This window comes from Sander lucioperca, chromosome 19 (genome assembly GCF_008315115.2).
Source record: "Sander lucioperca isolate FBNREF2018 chromosome 19, SLUC_FBN_1.2, whole genome shotgun sequence".
Lineage (NCBI taxonomy): Eukaryota > Metazoa > Chordata > Actinopteri > Perciformes > Percidae > Sander > Sander lucioperca.
The window spans coordinates 2,535,393-2,537,892 of record NC_050191.1 but is presented as its reverse complement, the minus strand read 5'-3'; the positions used below and the strand labels follow the sequence as shown (position 1 = coordinate 2,537,892).

Sequence of the window (2,500 nt, the reverse complement as noted above, 5' to 3'; positions counted from 1 at the left end):
TCAGAAATTCGCCGGGAGCGGGCGGGAGCGGGATGAAGAAAACAGTCCCGCGCAGGGCTCTAGTATGTTGCTTAAAAGTTATAAGTGAGTTGATGAAATGTTATTTTGTCATTGCCAATCGTCTCCGACCTCTGAGATGAAATAAAAATCAGATGCGAACCATTTGAGTGATGCGTTTGAGAACCCCTGCCGTAGAATAATAAATATTAGCGCTGGGACGATATGCTTTTCTACCGATTTGATTCTTTCACGATACGTTGGTGCCGATTCTATTTGTATTGCGATTTTCATTTATTGTGATTTGATAGTTGGAAGCCCTTGTTAAATCGCACACTAGACCAGTCCATCCAGAAAAATGTGGAGTTTTTTTGTGATTGTTTGGGGCTAAAATCCTTGATTATGCGGCACGTTTTCTTAAAAAATGTGATGGAATATGCGGAATATTTATGCAATTTTATGTGATGAAATTGCGTGAACTTGCAAAAACGGTGGTTTCATCGTGGCTTCATCGCGGGGTTTACAGCTTTTCGATGATGTTCACGTCGCGTAATTACGTTCCCATGGCAACAGGGGAAATGGCTGCTCTTCTGTGAAGTAAACGCAACATTTTTCACCTTTCTGCTAAGATATATGGGACTTTTTTGCAACGAAAATGTGGGGATTATGAAATCATGCAAGCCCCGCATATTTTGCGCGGAAATCGGCAATTTATGCGGCGAAAGTGCGGCGAATTTGAAAAAATGTGACCCCCCCCCCGCATAAATATGCAGACTTTGGCTGATTATGCGTTGAATTATGAGATCACATAATCACGTTTTTCTGGAGGGACTGACTAGGACAGATGCGCTCCGGCAGCACTACACCCCAAACGTTAGCACGTTAGCACGTTAGCTCTGTAGCGTGTGTAAAGCAGCCTTCTGCATGCCCAGCACGCTGTCGTAGAAGCAGTCCTCGTTAATCATGGAGGTCATGCTCTGAACGCTGAAGTCTCTCTCCAGCGGGCTGCTCCCGTCCAGCCCTTCTCCCCCATGGCTTCGGCGTAGACTGGAGCTCCGTCTGCGCCTGGCGCTCTGAGAGGCTAGCAGCGAGGGCGCTCCTCGCTCCGTGTCCTCCTCGGTGACGTTGAGCCTCTGCAGCTGCGCCTCCAGCTCGCCGGTCAGCGAGCACAGTCTCGTCCTCTTCCCTGCAGGGTTGGCGGCTATGGCGGCCCGGCTAGGCAGCAGTGGCTCCGAGCAGGTTTCTCCCAGAACGGAGCGGCCGTCGGGGCCGCAGCCTTCCTCCGCCCGCTGATGATGAGTCGTCCCCTGGGTGTCGGAGCGGCATCGCTGCTGCCTCCTCCTCTCGGCCGTCGACAGCCGCGTCCGTCTCAGGGAGCCGGCGGGCGCTCGCTCTCGGAGGAGGACGCGCAGAGCTCGCAGCACGCTCGCCTTCGTGTCCAAACCACTGAAACAGAAACGACACGGCGCTCAGAACCAAAAGTACGGCTTGTTCCCAGACACACACACACACACACACACACACACACACACACACACACACACACACACACACACACACACACACACACACACACACACACACACACACACACACACACACAGGTTTGTTTCACTATCTTTGTGGGGACCCGTCATTGACATAATGCATTCCCTAGCCCCTTACCCTAACCTTAACCATCACCACTAAATGCCTAACCTTAACCCTTACCCTCACCCTAACCATAACCTAATTCTAACCCTAATCCTAAAACCAAGTCTTAACCCTCAAACAGACCTTTAACCTTGTGGGGTCCAGCATTTTGGGCCCCACAAGGCTGTCGGGACCCCACAAGTATACTGGACTCCCCGGGTTTTGGACCCCACGAATATAGTAAAACAAGCACACATGAGACACACACACACACACACACACACACACACAGGATACACATACAGGCATGATACACACACACACACACACACACACACACACACACACACAGTATACACATACAGGCATGATACACACACACACACACACACACACACACACACACACACAGTATACACATACAGGCATGATACACACACACACACACACACACACACACACACACACACACAGTATACACATACAGGCATGATACACACACACACACACACACACACACACACACAGACATGATACACACACACACACACACACACACAGGATACACATACAGGCATGATACACACACACACACACACACACACACACACACACACACAGGATACACATACAGGCATGATACACACACACACACACACACACACACACACACAGTATACACATACAGGCATGATACACACACACACACACACACACACACACACACACAGACATGATACACACACACACACAGGATACACATACAGGCATGATACACACACACACACACACACACACACACACACACACACAGACATGATACACACACACACACACAGGATACACATACAGGCATGATACACACACACAC

At 49.8% G+C, this 2,500-nt stretch overlaps 1 protein-coding gene across 1 annotated transcript in view; it reads right to left on the bottom strand.

Annotated features, from left to right (window-relative positions):
- The window catches only part of LOC116061779 (T-lymphoma invasion and metastasis-inducing protein 2-like), a 27,329-nt gene that overhangs the window by 2,423 nt on the left and 22,406 nt on the right, over positions 1-2,500 (bottom strand). The window contains exon 16 of the mRNA XM_031316140.2: positions 817-1,443. Coding sequence (XP_031172000.2) covers positions 888-1,443 — 556 coding nt within the window. The 3' untranslated portion in view covers positions 817-887. The remainder of the gene's footprint in view (positions 1-816; positions 1,444-2,500) is intronic.